This window comes from Lynx rufus, unplaced genomic scaffold, assembly GCF_022079265.1.
Source record: "Lynx rufus isolate CCGP_SWC_20201006 ecotype Redwood Valley unplaced genomic scaffold, mLynRuf1.p SCAF_19, whole genome shotgun sequence".
NCBI lineage: Eukaryota > Metazoa > Chordata > Mammalia > Carnivora > Felidae > Lynx > Lynx rufus.
Genome location: NW_025814833.1, coordinates 23,924,342 through 23,944,102, shown reverse-complemented (window position 1 = coordinate 23,944,102; position 19,761 = coordinate 23,924,342). Strand labels below are relative to the sequence as shown.

At 37.3% G+C, this 19,761-nt stretch overlaps 1 protein-coding gene across 1 annotated transcript in view; it reads left to right on the top strand.

Annotated features, from left to right (window-relative positions):
- ZNF280C (zinc finger protein 280C) overlaps positions 1-15,522 on the top strand; it is a 61,264-nt gene extending 45,742 nt beyond the window's left edge. The window contains exons 15-20 of the mRNA XM_047082057.1: positions 1,425-1,738; positions 2,210-2,350; positions 10,342-10,404; positions 13,431-13,549; positions 13,698-13,734; positions 13,859-15,522. Coding sequence (XP_046938013.1) covers positions 1,425-1,738; positions 2,210-2,350; positions 10,342-10,404; positions 13,431-13,549; positions 13,698-13,734; positions 13,859-13,868 — 684 coding nt within the window. The 3' untranslated portion in view covers positions 13,869-15,522. The remainder of the gene's footprint in view (positions 1-1,424; positions 1,739-2,209; positions 2,351-10,341; positions 10,405-13,430; positions 13,550-13,697; positions 13,735-13,858) is intronic.
- Positions 15,523-19,761: the final 4,239 nt, after the last annotated feature.

Below are 19,761 nucleotides of genomic sequence, written 5' to 3'. Positions count from 1 at the left end.
CCCTTGAGCCTGCTTTGGATTCTGTGTCTCCCTCTCTCTCTGCCCCTCCCCTACTCGTGCTCTGTCTCTCTCTCAAAAATAAACATGGAAACAAAAATTTTTAATGGAATCCTACAATATGTGGTCTTTTATGATTGGCTTCCTTCACTTAGTGTAACATTTGTGAGATCCATCAATATTAAAGCTTGTATCAGTAATTTATTCTTTTTATTTGATTTATCCATTCATTATTTGATGAGAATTTGGGTTGTTTGTACTTTTTAGCTGTTGTAAATAATGCTCTTATGAAAGCTCATGTACAAGTTTTTGTGTGGACTTTTTCATGTCTCTTAGGTGGAATTGCTTAGGAGTGGAACACTAAGGAGTGGAATTGCTGGGTTATATGAGAACTCTCTTTTTTTAAGTTTTTATTTTTATATTTTTGAGGGAGAGAGAATCCCCAGGCAGGCTCCATGCTGTCAGTGTGGGGCCAAATGTGGGGCTTGAACCCACAAACCATGAAATGATGACCTGAGCTGAAATCGAGTCAGACACTTAACCAGCTGAGCCACCCAGGCGCCTCATATGATAACTCTTAAGTTTAACATTTTGAAGAACTACCAACTGTTTTCCAAAGCCACTGCACCCTTGTACATTCCTACCAGAAATATATGAGCTGAGCATTGCAGTTTCTCTACATCTTGTTAATACTTGTTATTAATCTGTCTGTTTTTTACTGTAGCCATTTTAGTTGGTCTAAAGTGATACCTCACTGGAGTTTTGATTTGCATTTTCTTGATGACTAATGATTGTTGAGTATGTTTTCAAGTGTTTATTGGCCATTTGTATATCTTTAAAGAAATGCTTGTTCATTCAGATCATTTGCCCATATTTAAATTCAGTTATTTGTCTTTTTGCTGAGTTGTAAGCGTTCTTTATATATTGTGTACACAAGTCCCTTATTAGAAATATGATTTGCAAATATTTTCTCTGATTCTGTGGGGTGTCTTGTCACTTTCTTAACAGTGTCCTTTGAAGCACAAAAGTTTAAAATTTTTATGAAGTCCAGTTAATGTTTTTCTTTGGTTGCTTGTGCTTTTGTTGTCATATTTAAAAAGTCATCATCTAACCCCAAATCATGGAGATTTACTCCTATGCTTTTTTCTAAGAGTTTTCCAGTTTTAGCTCTTACAATTTGATTCTTGATACATTTTGAGTTAATTTTTGCATCTAGTATGAGATAAGGATCCAGATTGGTTCTTTGCATCTATTTATCCTGTGTTCCAACACCACTTGTTTGATGACTATTGTTTCCTCCACTGAGTTGTTTTGGTACCCTTTTCAAAAACCAATTGACCATAATGTCAAGGTATGAAGTAATCTTTTTAATATTAATGCGATGATTAATTTTCTAAAATATGTATATATTGTCTTCATTATTATAGGTTACTATTCGAGCCTCAGTTGGACCTCTTCATTCAAAACCAGTAACTACATCTCCCAGTAGCAGTGTTCCAAGCACTTCTTCTTTTCAAATCTCACCTCCAAGGTCTAAAAGTACAACTGCTAAAAATATAAAATCTACTACCAGTAAATCTAAGACAAGTAAGCCTCATGCAGCTGTATCCAGTGCAAGTAAACCTCATGCCAAAAGGCAAGGTAGAGTTGCATCTAAATATAAGACCAAAAAAACCTCTTGTAAACAAAAGAAACAACGCAACAGAAAGAATAAAATCAGCATAGCTTTGAAGAACTTAAGGTAATATCTTTTATTCCTGATATGTAATATTTGTTGAATATTAAATATTAAAGGTTTATTTTAATATAATTTACCATATCACAGAGCTCCCTTGTACATTGACATGATGATCATTTGTCTGGCCTAAAGGCCTAGAAGATAATAAAAAGGTACTTTTTACAACTGCGGAGCAGAACTAGAATTAGTGTTCATTGTACAGTTGTCATCATTTACACTAGTCTTCTATTTTGTGCTTATATCTTGTAATAATTGAATTCATTAATGCAGTCTTTTTATTCCAGGGAACATTAACTGGTGTTTGATTTTTGACACTTATTCTAGCTTATTGTTTCCAATCAAATTTTCAAATTATGTCTCTATTTAAAGATGCTAATTTAAACATCTTAGCTTTGATTAATAAAATGTTAAGGCTTTACCTTATTATTTTTGTTTCATGAGAAATTTTCATTATTTTTTTTCTGTCTCCATAAGGTGCCGTCGGGGAATTCACAAGTGCATTGAGTGTCATTCCAAAATAAAAGATTTTGCAAGCCACTTTTCAATATATATCCACTGTAATTTTTGCAAATACAACACTAACTGTAACAAAGCCTTTATAAATCATATGGTGAGGTAAGTTAAACATGTACACCACCAATCAAAATTGCTATTTAACAATTTTGTTTTTTAAAAATAAAGTTGTTTTTTTAGAAGCCAGTTTGTCACATAAGGGGCTAAAAGGATCTAGCAATAGGGAACATCTAGGATATTACTTAATATTATTTTCCAATGTAATACCTAATGAAATTAAGGGGACAAAAGTTTTAAGAGCAGTTAGACCAATGAAATTAGAATAGGTTTGTTAGGAAATTTGTTTTTCTAAGTCTTTTAAGAAGTGGTATTTTCAAACATAAAATTTTTAATGTTTTTAAAATATTTGTCAAATAAATACATGTAACCACAAGAGTGTTAGCCTCTTCAAAGGAGTCACTTTGAGAGACTCCAGTTTTGTCAAAGATGCTAAGAACAATATTGGCACTCTCATGAATGGACTCTCTTCCTCCCTTCTCCCTCCCTTCTGCCCCTTCCCTTTCATCCATCTTTCTGTCCATTAGCCTTTCAAGCCATTTATCTTTGTATTCATTCAATGAAATGTGAAGTGAGAGACTATAGGTATATTTTAGTCATGATGCTGCTGTTAGAATTCCTTTTCAGACAAAAGTTCAGTTTGAGCACCTACCATGTACTCTGTGCTAGAGAAAAACTTCAGAGACCACACTACTTCACTACTTTCATTTGAACCTCATTAGTAGTAGCTTACTTTATTCTTTCAGGAAGGATTTTTTTAAAATATGTAAGAATTGTTCAGATATAAATATGCTAAGTTGATTATTCAAACTGAGGTCGTTCCATGTATTTTCAGTCAGAAATAAAGTGGTTTTCTTGCAGATCATAACAAGACCTCTGTTACCTGTTACCCCCCTTCCTTACCACTGTCCCAATGTACTTCATCATATACAATATTTATTCATTTTGAGTTCTCATTACCTGATGATTTTGAGTCTTGACCCTTCTTTCCAGTGCAGCAGCACCAAACTTGATATCAACCTCACCCTTAAGGTCATCTGTTTTGAATGTTGCTTGCTTTTTGTCCTAGAATCTTTTATATCTTCAGTCATGTTTAACCTTACTATCCTTGAATCTGTTACCCTTTTTGATCTTTCTCTCTGCTGCTTTCCAAACTACCAAACTGTGTTTGATTTAATTATCTCTGAATCCATGATTTTTTTTTTAAAAATGTTTATTTTTGAGAGAGAGTGAGAGAGTGCAAGCAGGGGAGGGAGGGGGGGTGGGGGACGTTTCAGGGTATCCGAAGCAGGCCCTGAGCTGACAGCAGAGAGCCCAATGCAGGGCTCGAGCCCGGGAACCACAAGATCATGACTTGAGCTGAAGTCTAACACTTAACCAACTGAACCACTCAGGCAACCCTCTGAATTCATGATTTTTAACTTTAATTTGGTTGTGCGTTTTAAAAAAAATTTTTTTTCAACGTTTTTTATTTATTTTTGGGACAGAGAGAGACAGAGCATGAACAGGGGAGGGGCAGAGAGAGAGGGAGACACAGAATTGGAAACAGGCTCCAGGCTCCGAGCCATCAGCCCAGAGCCCGACGTGGGGCTCGAACTCACGGACCACGAGATCGTGACCTGGCCAAAGTCGGACGCTCAACCGACTGCGCCACCCGGGCGCCCCTGGTTGTGCGTTTTTAAAAAGACTTCTTTATTTTTTTCTGCAGCACCTGTTTAAATCCTTTTCAATACCCTCAAGGTTTTATTTTAGTCTCTTAGTTGTTAGTCTCTTTCCTAGTAACTACCCAGAGGTCATCCTTCTCATTTTTCCCAAGATTAACTTTTTTCTGTCGCAAGTTTTTCCCCCTTTATCCAGGTATCTCAGAAAAAGACATTTCTCACTTTTCAAAAGCTAATCCTGCTTTCATTTGCATTCATCTCTTCCATTTGCTCCACAACCTTACTCCTTTATTTTGTGCCTTCATTTCATCTCTTTCTACCACATTCCTTCTGCCTGCTAATATTTTCAGGTATTTTTCTAGAATGAAGGAGATTTGCGTTTTCTTTGTGTATTTTTTTGTCTTCCTTTTATTGTCAACGTTTTCAAGAGTTTCTTTACTATCTTATTTGCTATTTCTTTACCCTTTGGAATTTGAGTATTGCCCCCACCTATCAGTTAAAGCTTCCCCTTTAAAGGTTATCAGTCATATCCTAATCATTAAACGTATTCATTATTTTTTATTCTTACTTTTCCGTGACTTCTTTAGAATATTTGATACTTTTCATCACTCACTTTTGAAAATCTTCTTGTCAACTTAAACTGTTACCATCACTTTTTTTCTTCCCTTTTGGCTACTTCTCTATTTCATTACCTTTTCTTTTTTTTGCCTCAGACTATTTTTTAGTTTTTAAGTTTTTAATTTTAGTTCCAGTATAGTTAACATACAGTGTTATATTAGTTTCAGGTGTACAAGATGATGATTCAGCAATTCCATATATTACTGGGTCCTCATCATGACAAGTGCACTTCTTTTTTTTTTTTTTTAATTTTTTTTTTCAACGTTTATTTATTTTTGGGACAGAGAGAGACAGAGCATGAACGGGGGAGGGGCAGAGAGAGAGGGAGACACAGAATCGGAAACAGGCTCCAGGCTCCGAGCCATCAGCCCAGAGCCTGACGCGGGGCTCAAACTCACGGACCGCGAGATCGTGACCTGGCTGAAGTCGGACGCTTAACCGACTGCGCCACCCAGGCGCCCCGACAAGTGCACTTCTTAATCCACATCACCTATTTCACCCATCCCTCCCACCTCCCCTCTGGTAACCATCAATTTGTTCTCTGCAGCTAAGCATCTGTTTCTTGGTTTCTCTCTCTCTCTCTCTCTCTCTCTGCTGATTTGTTTTGTTTCTTAAATTACACATACGAGTGAGATTATCTGATATCTATCTTTTCTGATTGACTTATTTCGCTTAGCATAATACTCTCTAGCTCTACCACATTGTTGTGAATGGCAAGATTTCATACTTTTTTGTGGCTGAATAATATTCCATTTGTGTGTGTGTGTGTGTGTGTGTGTGTACATATATATACCACATCTTCTCTATCTGTTCATCTGTTAATGGATACTTGGGCTGCTTCCATAGTTTGGCTATTTTAAATAATGCTACAATAAACATAGGAATGCATGTATGTATCCCTTTGAGTTTTTGCATTTGCGGGGGGGGGGAGGGTAGAAAACCAGTAGTGTGGTTACTGGATCCTAGGGTAATTCTATTTTTAACTTTTTGAGGGATCTCCATACTGTTTTCCACAGTGGCTGCATCAGTTTGCATTCCCACTAACAGTGCATGAGGGTTCCTTTTCCTGCACATCCTTGCCAACACCTGTTGTTTCTTGTGTTTTTGATCTTAGCCATTTTGACAGGTGTAAGGTGACATCTCATTGTGGTTTTGATTTGTATTTCCCTGATGATGAGTGATGTTGAGCATCTTTTCATGTGTCTCTTGGCCATCTGGATATCTTCTTTGGAGAAATGTCTGTTTATGTCTTCTGCCCATTTTTAATTAGATTGTTTGGTTTTTTTGGTGTGACTTGTATCAGTTCCTTATATATTTTAGATGCTAACCCTTTATTGGATATGTCATTTGCAAATATCTTCTTCCATCCAGTAGGTTACCTTTATTTCATTACCTTTTCTTTTTTTCAATCCTTCTTGCCTCTTTACTTTCCCTTTCTTGGTACCTTAATCACTCTCAGAATGTTATTTTACTTTTCTACTGTAAATCCTCCAATTTCAGTGCTGAGTTTTCCTAAGATCCATCTCTTCATCAGCTTGACAGATACTTTTATCTTTGACCCACTGGCATCTATGAAGAACAAAAATAAGTCAAACATTATTGTCTGTCTAGGATCCAAACTACTATCACCCCCAATACTCTTTAAGCTCAGTTTGTCTCAAGGTATCGTTTGCAGAAGTGTGGAGCATCAGCAAAATATAATACCCTTTAAGTTTCTGAAGGCTGTGGTGCTCTCTTGATCTGCCACCATTCATAATGACTTCCTGAATGTCTACCTGCTGCAGTTTACCACTCTGCCTCCCATCTACTGCAGGGGTTTCCATTCCGTGGTTGCCCTAAACCAGGCCCCAGCCAGTCTCTCTCGGTATACTGCTGGGAGGAATGCTGGTGTTTTCATTAATTGAAGTATAATTAACATAGATTAGTTTCAGGTGTACAATATAATGATTCTACAGTTCTATATATTGCTCAGTGCTCGTCAAGATAAGTGTGCTCTTAATCCACTTTATTTTGCCCATTCCCTTCCCCCCTCCTCTCTATCAACCACCAGTTTATTCCCTGTATTTAAGAGTTTAGGCGGTTTTTTGCCTCTTTTTTTGTTTCTTTATTTGTTTTGTTTCTTAATTTGCACATATCAGTGAAATCATAATGGTATATTTCTTTCTCTGGCTGACTTATTCTGCTTAGGATTATACCCTCTAGGTCTGTCCATGCTGTTGCGAATGGCAAGATTTCATTCTCTTTTATGGCTGAGTAATATTCCATTTTATATAGATAGATAGACACACCACATCTTTATCCATTCATCTGTCAGTGGACATAAGTTGAGTTGCTTCCGTATCTTGGCGATTATAAATATAATGGTGCAGTAAACATAGGGGTCGTTATCTTGGCGTAAATACTCAGTAATGGAATTACTGGATTATATGGTAATTCTATTTTTGTTTTTTTGAGGAACCTTCATACTTTTTTCCACAGTGGCTGCACCAGTTTGCATTCCCACCAACAGTACATGAGGGTTCCTTTTTCTCCACATCCTTGCCAACACTTATTTCTCATGGTTTTTATTTTAGCCATTCTGACAGATGTTAATGTGTATCTCACTGAGGTTTTAATTTGCATTTCCCCAGGCGTGCCTGGTTGGCTTAGATTGATTCCAGGGTCTTGAGTTCAAGCCCCATATTGGGCATAGAGCTTTTTAAAAAAATTAATTTGCATTTCCTTGATGATTAGTGATATTAAGCATCTTTTCATGTTATCGGTCATCTGCATGTCTTCTTTGGAAAAATGTCTCTGGACTATTTTGTTGTAGCCCCAGTAGTTTAATTTTGCTTTGGTTTCCCTTACCTGAGGAGACATACCTAGAAAAATGTTTCTACAGCTGGTGTCAAAGAAATTACTGCCTATGTTGTCTTCTAGGATTTTTATTGTTTCAGGTGTCACATTTAGGTCTTTAATCCATTTGGAGTTTATTTTTGTGTGTGGTGTAGAAAAGTGGTCCGGTTTCATTTCTTTGCATGTGGCTGTGCAGCTTTCCCAGCACCATTCATCAAAGATACTGTCTTTGTCAGTATCTTGCATCCTTTGTCATAGATTAATTGACCATGTAAGTGTGGGTTGATTTCTGGGTTCTCTATTCTGTTCCATTGATCTATGTGTCTGTTTTTGTGCCAGTACTATACTGTTCTGAACACTACAGCTTTGTAGTATATCTTGAAATCTGGAATTGTGATGCCTCCAGTTTTTTTTCTTCTTTTTCAAGATGGCTTTCGCTATTCGGGGCCTTTTGTGGTTCCATGCATATTTTAGGATTATTTTTTCTAGTTCTGTGAAAAATGTTGTTGGTATTTTGAAAGCGATTAAGAATGCTGGTCTTTTATTCTGTGCCAAACACACGACTGCCCCAGTGGAGCTTTAATTCTACCCATAATTTATAGGAGATTAAATTGGAAAATATTTTTAGTGTTTCTTAAACCCATGGTCATTCCGTCCTCCTGTCTCCCATTTTCCATAGGTTCCTTGGCTGTCTTGTAGGACCTCCCATATCAGTTCTGTCCCCACATATTTCCAGTTGGCCTCAGGCTTCCTTTGTAACCTTCTCCTATTTTCCAGTGAGCCCCAACCCTACATTGCATTGTCATCACACACACAGAGCACTTATTATTAGCCTCATATAGAACCGAAAGCTTCCACTTCTACTTTTCTAAGGGCCTTTGCATTTCCCCTAATTCAGCGATGCCTTGCTTCCTTTGTTGCCTCAGGTACCCTCCCCCTGAATGGTACACCCTGACCCAGTGTGGACTTTTGTCATAGATTTGAGCTCTGCATCCACAGAAGCCTCATTTTCTTAGAGGTTGAGTACCTTTATTCCCAGCCCATACTAACTCTATAACCACAAATCAGGCCCCCCAAATTAATTAATCTTCCCCAACATATAGTTTGTTTCATATTCAGTATCTAAAGTGTCTTTCCTTATTTGTTATTCCTTGGAATCCCCCTCTCCTTCCCTTTCAGTTTACCTTCTTTTGTGAGGAATCTGATCCCCACAGCCACTTAATAGGAATCATTCCTTCCTTTGAGTTCTGTACCATTCAGCTATTCTGCCTCGTATTAAATATGTGCCTGTCTTATCTACTTGAGAAACAGTTCTTTGCATTCATCATGGCACCTATTCTGCAGCTGTTTTCACAGGATTATAACTAGCCAGAATCTTTCTTTTTCCATGCATAGGTGGTATGCTGGTGATAGTTACCTTGTGTCTCAGGATAATCATTGATCTGGTGTGTTGGCTGGTTTGGGTCTGTCAGTGCAAGCTAGGGCCAGTGTTTCTCAAACTGTAGCTTGCATAAGAATCACCTGAAAAACTTGAACTGATTTCTGGGCCTCACTGCCAGCGATGAATTCAGTAGGTCTAGAATGGGACCTGAGACTTTGTATTTCTGATGATTTCCCAGGGGGTATGGATGCTGCTGGTCCATGAACCACACTTTTGGATACTGTTGTGTGCTAGTCCTTGTTAATCCTGCCTGGTTTTCTAATACAGGAAAGCTTTCCTTCTCAGTTTAGAAGGGGATATAAAAGCTATTACCATTTGTTGCAAAATTTGGTTAGTGTTTTTTTTGTTCTGGGCATAGAGCTCTGTTTTCTTTAATTCGCTTTCTCTAAAGGCTCTCCTAATAATTGCAAAAGATTCTTTAAATGTTTCACTTTACTGATGGCAAGTAATGTAATTTATCCCAAGTAGCATTTACCTCGAGGATCATTCAGATTCTCTCCCCTTGCTAATAAGTGTAAGAAAGTGATAATTATTATTCATAACAATTTATATTATAGCAAAATACGTTATTAGCAAATACCTTTTAAATTGTTTTCAACTCTTAGGGCACCTGGGTGGCTCAGTCGGTTGAGCGTCTGACTCTTGGTTTTGGCTTCGCTCATGATTTCATGGTTTGTGGGTTTGAGCCCCACATCAGGCTCCACGCTGACAGTGCAGAGTCTGCTTGGAATTCTCTCTCTAAAAATGAATAAATAAATAGTTTTCAACTCTTAATAGTTGAAAAAATTTAATTTTATGCTCTTTGCATTTTTAACTTTGAGGGTTTTTTAAATAATGGTGAGGGTACTGATCATTTAAGAATATTCTCAGGAAGGGGCACCTGGGTGGCTCAGTCAGTTGAGCATCCAGCTGTTGATTTCAGCTCTGGTCGTGATCCCAAGGTTGTAGGATCGAGCCTCGCATTGGGTTCTGTGCTAAGCATTGAGCCTCCTTGAGAATATCTCTCTTCTTCTGCCCCTCTCTCCTGCTCACATGCATGCACACACTCTCTCTCAATATAATTAATTAATTAATTAATTAACATTAAAAAAGAAAATACAAAATAAAAGGCTTGAATTAGGGACACTTATGTAGCTCGGTCAGTTAAGCATCTGACTCTTGGTTTCGGCTTGGGCCATAATCTCACGGTTCGTAGGTTCAAGCCCCGCATCAGACTCTACACTGCCAGCGCTGAGCCTGCTTAGGATTCTCTCTCCCTCTCTCTCTGCCCCTCCCTCGCTTATACACTGTCTCTCTCTCTCTCTCAAAGTAAATAAATAAACATTTTTTTAATCTTGAATTAAACAGATGAATGATAGAATTTTAATAATTTAGCTCATGATCTTTTATTCAAAGCTAAGAAACTAAACATGTACTTGAAATATGTTCATAAAATTAATATGAATTACTGTATAATAACATCTCATCTGTCCTTTTTCCAGCTCTCATAGCAACCATCCAAGTAAACGGTTTTATATTTTTAAGAAGCATTCTGGAATTCTCAGGTAACTAGTTGATCTTTTTCCATTTTCTCTATTGAAAAATTCTAGTAACTTTTTTAACCTGATTCTTGAGTACCTTGTTTGGAAAATGAAGTGATTACTACCAGACATAATACAGTTCTCTTCATTATAGCATAGAACAAAGCAGAAATAGCCTATATTCTCTGGCTAAACTTTGTTTCAGTGGTGTTAGGCAATAAGGCGAAACTTTCATGGATTTACATTATAAAATAAAAAATATTTGAAGATTAAAAAGAGGTTTAAAATAATCTAGTAAATTGACTAACACATTTTGATTTTGAGCAATATATAGCCTTCATAATTCTTGGGATTTTTTTTTTCATTTTTAAATAAAGTACACAACCTGTTTACTCTACAAAAGGAATTGCTGATGAACATTTCGAAAGGCACTGATAATTAACCCTAATTATACCACACACGCTTAGCTCAGAATCCACTATGCATCATTTTTCCACATTCTTCTGCTTTCTTTTTACTTCATCTTCTTTTGTTTATTTTGTTCATGTTGTCATTGCTATTTGAAATATCAGTGCCAAGATTTTGGTAGCATCAAGATGTCTTATGGCGGGGCGCCTGGGTGGCGCAGTCGGTTAAGCATCCGACTTCAGCCAGGTCACGATCTCGCGGTCCGTGAGTTCGAGCCCCGCGTCGGGCTCTGGGCTGATGGCTCAGAGCCTGGAGCCTGTTTCCGATTCTGTGTCTCCCTCTCTGTCTGCCCCTCCCCCGTTCATGCTCTGTCTCTCTCTGTCCCAAAAATAAAAATAAACGTTGAAAAAAAATTTAAAAAAAAAAAAAAAAAAGATGTCTTATGGCTAAGACGTAGACTTAAGTTTAGCCAGTACTTGTTTTGATGCTTTGGATTAATGGAAAAGCGGAATGGGAGATGATACATCTCAGGACCTTTGTATTCATTATTCCTTCTGCCTTATTCACTCTTCCCCAGATATCTGCATGGCCAGTTCCTTCCTTTAAATCTCTAGTCTAGTGAGTGAGACTTTCTTTGACTACTCCATTTAAAATAGCATCCTTTCCCCTAGGCCCCATCCCCACCACTACCTATCTCCATTTATTTTATTTTTCTTCACTTTTTGCTTTCCACCATATTGTATACTTCACTGTTTTGTTTATTGTCTGTGTCTTCTCACTAGAATGTGTGTGGTTTGGATATTTGTCTATGCCATATGTTTACTGAGCATTGAATAGTGCCTGACACATGGTAGGCATTCTGTAAATATTTGAGCAAATTAATGTACATGTTGAAAATTACATATGTGGATGATGTTGGACCAACAATTCATAGGCAGAGGAAAGTTTGATTCTATTTTAAAAATATATTCATGCTATTTTAAAAGTATTACTAAATTTAAGGAAGTAGAATTTTTAAGAATGAAAAAGGACTTTTTAATTCTAAAGATGAGCGTTTATTTTATTTTTACATCATTGTTATCAAGCTCAGTTGTGTGGTTGATTCTTAAATTGATTCTATGACTTTAAAGATCTGAGACTTTTTTTCTCAATTTGGATGGGCCTCAGATTTAAATATAAAATTGATTAGTTTCTGTGTATGAGACTTAGCATATTTATAATTCTATAGAACAATAAATTTTGTAATTATTATTTTGTTAAAATGCAATGTTCATTTTTTTAATTTATTGTGTGCCTATTATGTATAACACATCGTAGCAGTTCCCATAAAGATGACAGTGATGAAGAAGGCTTGTCCAACCTTCAAGGAATGTACAATATATGTTAAGGTGTGAATATAAGTAACTACAGTAACATAAGAAGGTTTGCAGGGGCGCGTGGGTGGCTCAATTGAGCATCTGACTTCAACTCAGGTCATGATCTCGCAGTTCTCAATTGCAGGAGGCACATGGACTGTTTAAGATTATTATGGTAGTTAACATTGACTTAATAAGAATCTGGGTTAAGGTGGTGAAGTGGTATTACACTGTTTAAGAACATGGGCTCTGAAATCAAAGGGCTCACTTTCAAATCTAATTTTGGCCTTGATAGGTTTTTAAACCTGACCCTGTCCTCTATAAAAAAAAGTAATAATTATAACACCTACGTCTTTGGTTTGTTATAGGATTCAGATAAGATAATATATCTAAAACCCTCAGCATGGCACAGAGTTAAGTGCTCAATAAATTTTTAATAATATAAAATATTTGAAATATTGACTATTTTAAGAAAAAAGAGAGTCAGAGATAATTTTGAGCCATTGTGTTGGGAGCATGACATCATAAGAGAGATTGGTTAGGGGGAATGGTTTTTGGCACTGGGGAGGAAAGCACAATTTCAGTGTATGAAGATCATTTTTGATGTTCCGGCGTGACACCCAGGTATAAATATATAGCAGGCTGTTAAGACTAGAACCACAGGGGAGCAGTCAGTCTAAGGTATGCTACTGGTTTTTATTCCTTGACACGTCGAAGTACTTAAATTTAAAGCATCCAGTGAACTATAAAACTATGTTTACGCTCGTTAATTGGTAATAACAATAATTAAATTATATGATTTACTTTTAAAGCCTTCCCATTTCTTTTCTAATTTTATCACCTCTAAAATAAGATACTAGATTATAGGCTCCACAGAGTTTGCCCTCTTTTGTTCACTCTTGTATCCGTCACATCTAGCAGTAGAGTGTGTGGAAAGAAGGTCCTCAGAAATGGGCCAAAGCACGGAAAGAATGTGACTTGCACAAGCTACACAAATTGTTAGTGGAGCCACGATTAGGCTTTAGGTCTCTTGACTCTTGTCCTTTAGCAACCAGTATGAGAGGAAGTGGTTTATAAAGCAGTAAATGTTAGCATAACTTAAATGTGGCTATGTCATTTTCTAGGGTACCATTTCAGATAAATCAGGCTTATAGAACAAAATTGGCAATTGATGGTCATAACACATAAAAAGCAAATCAAGAGTTATTACATGGAAAAATAATTATTGAACGTGCCTATGGACTTGGATAAAAGATGAAAACCTTTGCTTTCCTTTCTTCTTCATAGGGGCATTACTCTAGTGTGCCTTAAATGTGACTTCCTAACTGATTCTTCTGGCTTAGATCGTATGGCTAAACACCTAAGTCAGCGTAAAACTCATACTTGCCAAGTTGTAATAGAGAATGGTATGTATTTATAATTGTGTTACTTTGAATTTCTGATACTTATTCCAGTACTTTTGATCAGCCACAATATGGGCTCTTACGTACTAAACTGATGGTGTCACTCATCACCTATACTACTGTAAATGTAAACCTCTTCTTCTAATTTCAGTTCCTGAAAGTACCTCAACTTCTGAACCCTCGTCTGAGTAAGTTTAATTTCCATTTCGTGCATTTTTCTTTGATGGATTTTAGCACTGTTGCATTTTTAAATGTACCATTAATAGAAATGAAAAATATTAAAGTATTTTGTTTTTGTTTTTGTTTTTAAAGCGCTTGTTGAAATAGATTCCTGCTCTATGGAGCTCGTGCAACCTGGTGCAAGACAAGTTGGAATTTCCTAAGTTCAAAGTTCTGAAGTGTTTTCTTACACAAAGGCAGTTTCCTAAGTTCAAACTTCTGAAGTGTTTTCTCACACGAAGGCGGTTAAGCAGTTCATGACACTAGTTCTGATTCAGCTCTTTTCAGCTTTCAGATGGCACTAGATTCTTATTCCACCTTATCTTTGTGTCAGGTTAACATATCTTAACATAAGCTTTTTTCTCCAGTTGGCTCTCTCCAAAAATAGCTTTTGTTGCCATAGTCGTTTTTGCTTTGCTTAAAATAGTTTGTGTTTTTCTCTGCTGTACTTGCCTTCAGAATATTGCATTCCAAATGATATGGCTATTCATTTTCTTTGTCTGTTTTGTCTGGTTTCTTAGTTAATTTCTTATAAGTCTTACATTTTTAGGTCAGATAGCTGTCTTTTTCCTCTTTCCTTGTCTGTCATTGTTCTATTTTTCATATTTTTCAGATGCAGAAGCAACACAGAAATTTCAAAAAATGTCCAGGATACTCCTGGTCAGTGTCCCCCTTCGATGGACACAACTGATGCCTGTTCTCTCTTTCCAAGGAATGTGAATTATTTGACTGTGAGACCTCCTCTAGATTGTGGCCTTAAGAAATCAGATCTTGGGGAGAGTCCCTTCCTTCATGACTGGCCTCCCATAAGGCTGATGCTAATTTGGCCAGAGATGACCTCAAGGCCCACCAAATTGAGCACAACTTCCCACTGGGGGCTTTGGTTCTTGATCTTACGCTATGGGTTCATTCTGACCAAGCAAGGCCCATCAAATCAATGCTTCAACGTCCAAGTTGGAGTTTAATCATTTTGGCTGCTGCCCTTTAATCTTCGTCTAGTATGCATGCAGTCCAAGGAATATAAAAACTGGTTGTGTAGGGAACCAAGGTTACTTTCATGTTCTTGGAAAATAAGTTTCTAAAATTACAGTTCCAACGTTATAGTTATTTGTACTGTCATTTAAAGTTTTATCCAGTATTAATCCTAGGAGTTTTCAGCAATACTAATATTCAATTTTTTTAAGTTTAATTTTGTCTTGATTTTATGTTGTTCTTCACCAAATTTATTGATGTGTGTTTGTTATGTCCACTTTTATCTCTTTTCTTTAAAACTTTTGTTTTGTGTTTGTTTTGTTTTGTTAAGAACTCCAAGAAATTCTTTAGAATTCTCTACAAATTTCACGTAGCTACCTATTGATAGCTTCTAGATTTGGTAGTTGTTCAGACCACTAGACAGGATTACATCTTCTGTCTGTCTTGGGACTATCATTAACATTATCTTAGTGATTAGGAGCTCAAAGACATAAAGAATTGGCAAAAAACACTTCCTACAGCCCTTAAAACAAATTTTAAAGTTATGTTTCTGTACATCTAATACATAATATCTTCTTAGCCATTAATGTAATTCCTTTGGATAAAGATAATATATTCAGAAAATATTGGGACCAAAAAATGCACTTGTTTCTTGCCCATATATATATAGATGTATATTTTTTTTAATTTGGTGTTTGTTTATTTTGGTTACATTGAATATAGATTTGCTGAACAGTTTTGATGTTATTACTTATTTTTTTAATAAAATTTGTATTGGTAAAGTGCCTCAGGAATTATTTTCTCATAAATAACGTCATATAAAAGCTGTAGATTTTACCGTGTAACTAGGAGCATTGCTTTGCTTCTTACATGGAAGCCTGATTCCTTGGCCTACAGACTGAGAGCTTCACCAAATGCATCTTGCAGTTTTTCCTCCAGCACAGTTAAAAGTTCACTATTTATACTTTACTAATTTCTTGGACTTTGGAGGCTGACAAAGCCCCTTTGTGATCTTAATAACTATTAAGGTGGTCAGGCTTTGAAGTTGTTTGACTCCATCATGAGTGGTTTTTTCATCTTAACATCAGAACTTCTTGTACTTTTTACTTGCACTTTGAAACTGTCTTAGTCCCTTTGGGCTGCCATAACAGTATCATTGACTAGGTAACTTATGAGCAACAGAGATGTATTTCTCATAGTTCTGGAGGCTGGAAAGTCCATGATCAAGGCACGGGCAGATTGAGTATCTGGCGAGGACCCACTTCCTGGTGCATAGAAGGTCATGTTATTGCTGTATCCTCCTGGCAGAAGTGGGGAGAAAGTTCTGTTGTGTCTAATTTATAGGGACATTGGGGTGCCTGGGTGGCTCAGTCGGTGAGGCGTCCAACTCTTGAGTTTGGCTCAGGTCATGATATCATGGTTCGTGAGGTCAAGCCCCGTGTCAGGCTCCATGCTGTCAGAGCTTGGGATTCTCTCTTTGCCTCTGTCTCTGCCCCTCCCCTCTGCACAGCTGGCTTGCAGGTGCCCTCTCTCTCTTTCAAAGTAAATTAACATTTTAATTTATAAGGTTACTAATCCCATTCATGAGGGCTCCACCCTCATGATGCAGTCATCTCCCAAAGGCACACCTCCTAATGCCATCACATTCAAACATTCAGCTTATAGCAGAGACATATTGAAAGCCAATTTCAATGACCACCTGTTATGTAATCTATTTGTAATTCAGTCAAAAATGTGGAATCTATTAGTTTTAATTTTCCAGACATTTTTTTTATTTTAATGTTTATTTATTTATTTATTTTGAGAGAGGGAACGTGAGCAGGAGAGGGGCAGAGAGAGGGGGAGAGAGAGAATCCCAAGCAGGCTCTGCATTGCCAGTGCAGAGCCCAACGGGAGGCTCACACTCATGAACCATGAGATCATGACCTGAGCCAAAATCAAGAGTCAGACGTTTAACCGACTGAGCCACCCAGGCACCCCCAGACTGATCTCTGCTGTAAATGATTTTCCAAAATCTCTAAAAGTGTGGTTTGTTAGTAGTGTTTTTACTACTACTTGTTTCTTAGTAGTAGACTTGACAATATTCGAGTCTTTATTTCCCTATCTGTCCCTCTAGAATGTTTTTTCATTCACCATCTATCTTTTTTTTTACTTTTCAAAAATTGTAATGAAAACATAAATTTTTGCCATGTTAACCATGTTCAAGTGAAAAATTAAGCACCAATTACACCAAGTTTTAAACTTTTACCCAGAAATAACTTCTTTGTGGTTTCAACATAGATTCTCTTTTTATATACAGATATTTTCTCTGGATCTGTTATAGTTCAAGAATATGATAAACCAAAACACATTGTTGCTATAGCAATATTTTAGATAGGGGTACAGCTTTTTGTTCTTCCAATAAGATTCTGTTTCTTACAGTTTGTATTAGGTTCATTTTCTCAAAGTATAATACTCTTAAAGTTCTGTATCCTGTAGCACCATTTTTTTTGCTTTGTTTCAATAAAACATTTCAGTCACTACTAAGCTTCTTATTATAGGCAGTTAGTTGAGTGTTAATTGGTGCAAATGAGTATTAGCTCTACATTTTGATCCCATTACCCTCAGGGTATTCTAAATAGTTCTTTCACTTGATTTAGAAATAGCCATCTCTCACATGTGTGCTTTTTAAAAGGTTACAGCTGAATAAAGGTGTGATTGGCTCAGTTTCAATCCATCACCATTATTAGAAAAATAACCTCCGAACTACAGAGACTTAGCTTCTTGTCCTTTTTTGTCACACTTTGCCAAAACATCTCTTTGGGCTTCACTTCCTTGTTCAGCAAGTACTTATTGAGCACTTACTATGTGCCTAACACTATTCCAGGTTCTGGAAAGAGACTGAAATCTCTTCCCTGGTGGAGCTTATATTTCAGTGGCGGAAGACAAGACAATAAAAAATAAGAAATTTATATAGTATGTTAGATGATGATCAATGCAATGGAGCAAAATAAAGTGGGCAAGGAGGATGGTAAGTATGGGCTGGGGTTGGGAGGTTGCCATTTTAAATCTGGTGGTCAGGATAGGACTCTGTGGGAAGAGGACCTTGAGTAAGGACCTGAAGGAAGTGAGGAAGTAGGCCACTTGATTATCTATTGGAAGAGCGTTCCACAGAGAGAATAGCAAATGCAAAAGCCCTGAAGAGAAAATTGGAACCCCTACACATTGCTGGTGGGAATGTAAAATGGTTCAGCAACTGTGGAAAACCGTTCAGCAGTGCCTCAAGAAATTAAAACGTGGAATTACCATATAACCCAGCAGTTCTGCTCCTAGGTATATATCCAAAAGAATCAAAAAGCAGGGACTCAGATACTTGTACATGCATGTTCATAGCAGCATTCCTCCCAATGGCTAAAAGATGGAAACAGCTCAAGTGCCATCAATAGATGAAGGAATAAATAAATTGTGGTATATTCATACAATGGGATAATATTTAGCCATAAAAAAAGGAATGAAGTACTGATTCATGCTACAATGTGGATGGACCTCAAAAACATGCTATGTGAGAAAAACCCGTCACAAGAGATCACATATTGTATAATTTCGTTGATGTGCAATATCCAGAATAGATACATCCATAGAGATAGCAGATTGATGGTTGCCAGGGCCTGAGAGGGGAAGTGGGAATGGGCAGTGACTACTTAATGGTTACACGGTTTACTTTGGGGTATGATGGAAATGTTTAGGAAAGAAATATAGGTGGTTGTACAACATTGTAAATGAACTAAATGCCACTGAATTGTTCAAGATGGTTGAGTTCTTAAATTTTGATTTTATGTGAATCTCACCTCTACAAAAACAAACTTTATTAAGTTTAGCAAATTAGGAATTTGAAGGAAACCTTTTTAACCTAACCTAATAAAAATCAGCTAACATAATGTGATGCAAGGTAGAAATAATGAGTCCTGAAGTAAGGTCACGCTTGGCTCATGGAACAGCAACGAGACCGATGGGGCTGCAGTGGAGGGGGTGTTGGACAGGGGAGCTTGTAGTAGGAGATGGGGCCTGTGAGATGATGTGGGCCATGTAGTATAGGGACTTCTAGGCAATTGTAAGGATTTGGCTTTCACTCAGAGATAGGAAGCCATTAGTGGATTTTGAATGGAGAAGTCTTTTATACCTCAATGAAAAACAAAAATTCTGAGGTGCCTAGGTGGCTCTGTCAGTTAAGCAGCAGACTCTTGGTTTCAGTTCAGGTCATGATCTCAAGTTTCGTGAGTTTGAGCCCCACATCGGGCTCTGCGCTGACAGTGCAGAGCCTGCTTGAAACTCTCTCTCTCTCTCTCTCTCTCTCTCTCTCTCTCTCTCTCTCTCTCTGCCCCTCCTCCACACACATGCACAGGCACTCTCTCAAAATAAATAAATATACTTAAAGGGAGAGGTCCCTCAAAAAAATTGAAAAAAGAAAAACAAACATTCTTAATTACAGTCTTAACAGGATCACTAGTTGCTGTCTTGAAAATAAGCTGTAGGGGACCAAGGGCAGAATCAGGGAGGTCAGCTAGGAAGCTGTTTTAACAATCCAGATGGAAGATAGTAGAGGTTTAACTAGGATAGGTGAAAGTGTAGGTGATAAGTGGCTCAACTGGGGGACTATCTTGAAGGTTGAGCCAACAGAATTTGTTGGTGGTTTGGGTATGAGGTATGAGAGGAAAAGTGTTGTGGAGGACAGCACAGCCATTAGTCTAAGCAACTGGAAAGGTGATGTTGTTAACTGAGATGGAGAAGACTAAAGGAGGAGCAGATTTGGAAGGGAAGATGAGGACTTTGATTTGGGACATGTTTGAATTTGAGATGCCTATTAGATATGCTGGTGTGGATGTCATGGACATCCTGATGTGTGAGTTTGGGGTTTAGAGGAGAAGTCCAGGCTGTCAGTAACATTTAAATTTATTAAAGAGTTACAAGGCTATGAAATCACCAGGGGATAGACTAGGGATAGAGTAAGGACAGGGTTCACAGATTGAGCTCCAGGGCATTCCAAC